This window comes from Hipposideros armiger, unplaced genomic scaffold (assembly GCF_001890085.2).
Source record: "Hipposideros armiger isolate ML-2016 unplaced genomic scaffold, ASM189008v1 scaffold_4, whole genome shotgun sequence".
Classification (NCBI taxonomy): domain Eukaryota; kingdom Metazoa; phylum Chordata; class Mammalia; order Chiroptera; family Hipposideridae; genus Hipposideros; species Hipposideros armiger.
Genome location: NW_017731354.1, coordinates 5166125 through 5166979, shown reverse-complemented (window position 1 = coordinate 5166979; position 855 = coordinate 5166125). Strand labels below are relative to the sequence as shown.

General features: G+C 64.0%; 1 protein-coding gene across 3 annotated transcripts in view; it reads right to left on the bottom strand.

The window, feature by feature from the left end:
• The window catches only part of CNEP1R1 (CTD nuclear envelope phosphatase 1 regulatory subunit 1), a 13210-nt gene extending 12820 nt beyond the window's left edge, over positions 1-390 (bottom strand). For 2 of the 3 annotated variants that reach the window (XM_019643455.1, XM_019643465.1), the window contains exon 1: positions 59-390. In XM_019643455.1, the coding sequence (XP_019499000.1) occupies positions 59-278 (220 nt within the window). In that variant the 5' untranslated portion in view covers positions 279-390. The remainder of the gene's footprint in view (positions 1-58) is intronic. The other variant, XM_019643456.1, reaches the window with a different exon arrangement.
• Between the last annotated feature and the right edge of the window lie 465 nt (positions 391-855).

Here is an 855-nt window from a genome sequence, read left to right as displayed (position 1 = left end):
GGAGGATTACGGGGCAGCTGACGCAACGCCCCCCAGCGTCAGGAGAGGCCACACGCACCGGAACCAGCCTCCGGCCAGGTCCGGCCACCCTTTGGCCCCTGGGCCGGACCCCGCGCCCCCGAAGCTCCCGGCCGCGTCTGTCCATCTTTCGCGGCCTCCTGTCCTCGGGGCGGGGTCTCCTCGACTCCTGCCCCTCCGGAGCTCCGCCGGCTTCCGGGATGAGCCCGGGACACGCCCGGGCGGCCCACTCTACCTTCTGCCTGCTCCAGCGAGTTCATGTCGGGCGGCAGCTCCGGTCACCGCCGCGGTCCCGTCCGCATTGCAGCTCGGAGGCCCCCGCCCGGCCCGCAACGCCAACTCCCACCTCTAACTGCGGCTCTCTGCCCCTCCTTGTCGCACCGCCCCTTACCTAGACCCGCTACGCTCATTGGGCAGCTCCGCAAGACCCCACAACTAAGACGGTTTTCTATTGGTCAATTTCTGCACCGGCCTCGGGGCCTAGCGTTGGACGGTCAGCCGGAGGGGCCAAGAACTGCCGGCGGCCGGGCTGGTGTGACGCTGGTGCCGCCTCCTGGCCTGGGGAGGAACTGCAGCCTGTCCGAGTGGTTCGTTCTTGCGGGTATTGCTCGTTTCCGGCTCGGTTCTGATTCCTCAAATGTTTCTTGAGTGCTCACGACCTTCCGGGCAGTGTTCTGGTCGCTGACAAGCGATACAGAAATCAACAAGCTGGCCCTCCCTCTAGGACTCAAGGGGAAATATCTACAGAACTAACCAGAACCCCAAATAATGGCATTCCTTACAGTATCTCTTCCCGGGATATCCAACCCCTTAAGCAAGCATTTCTCCCTTGATTGC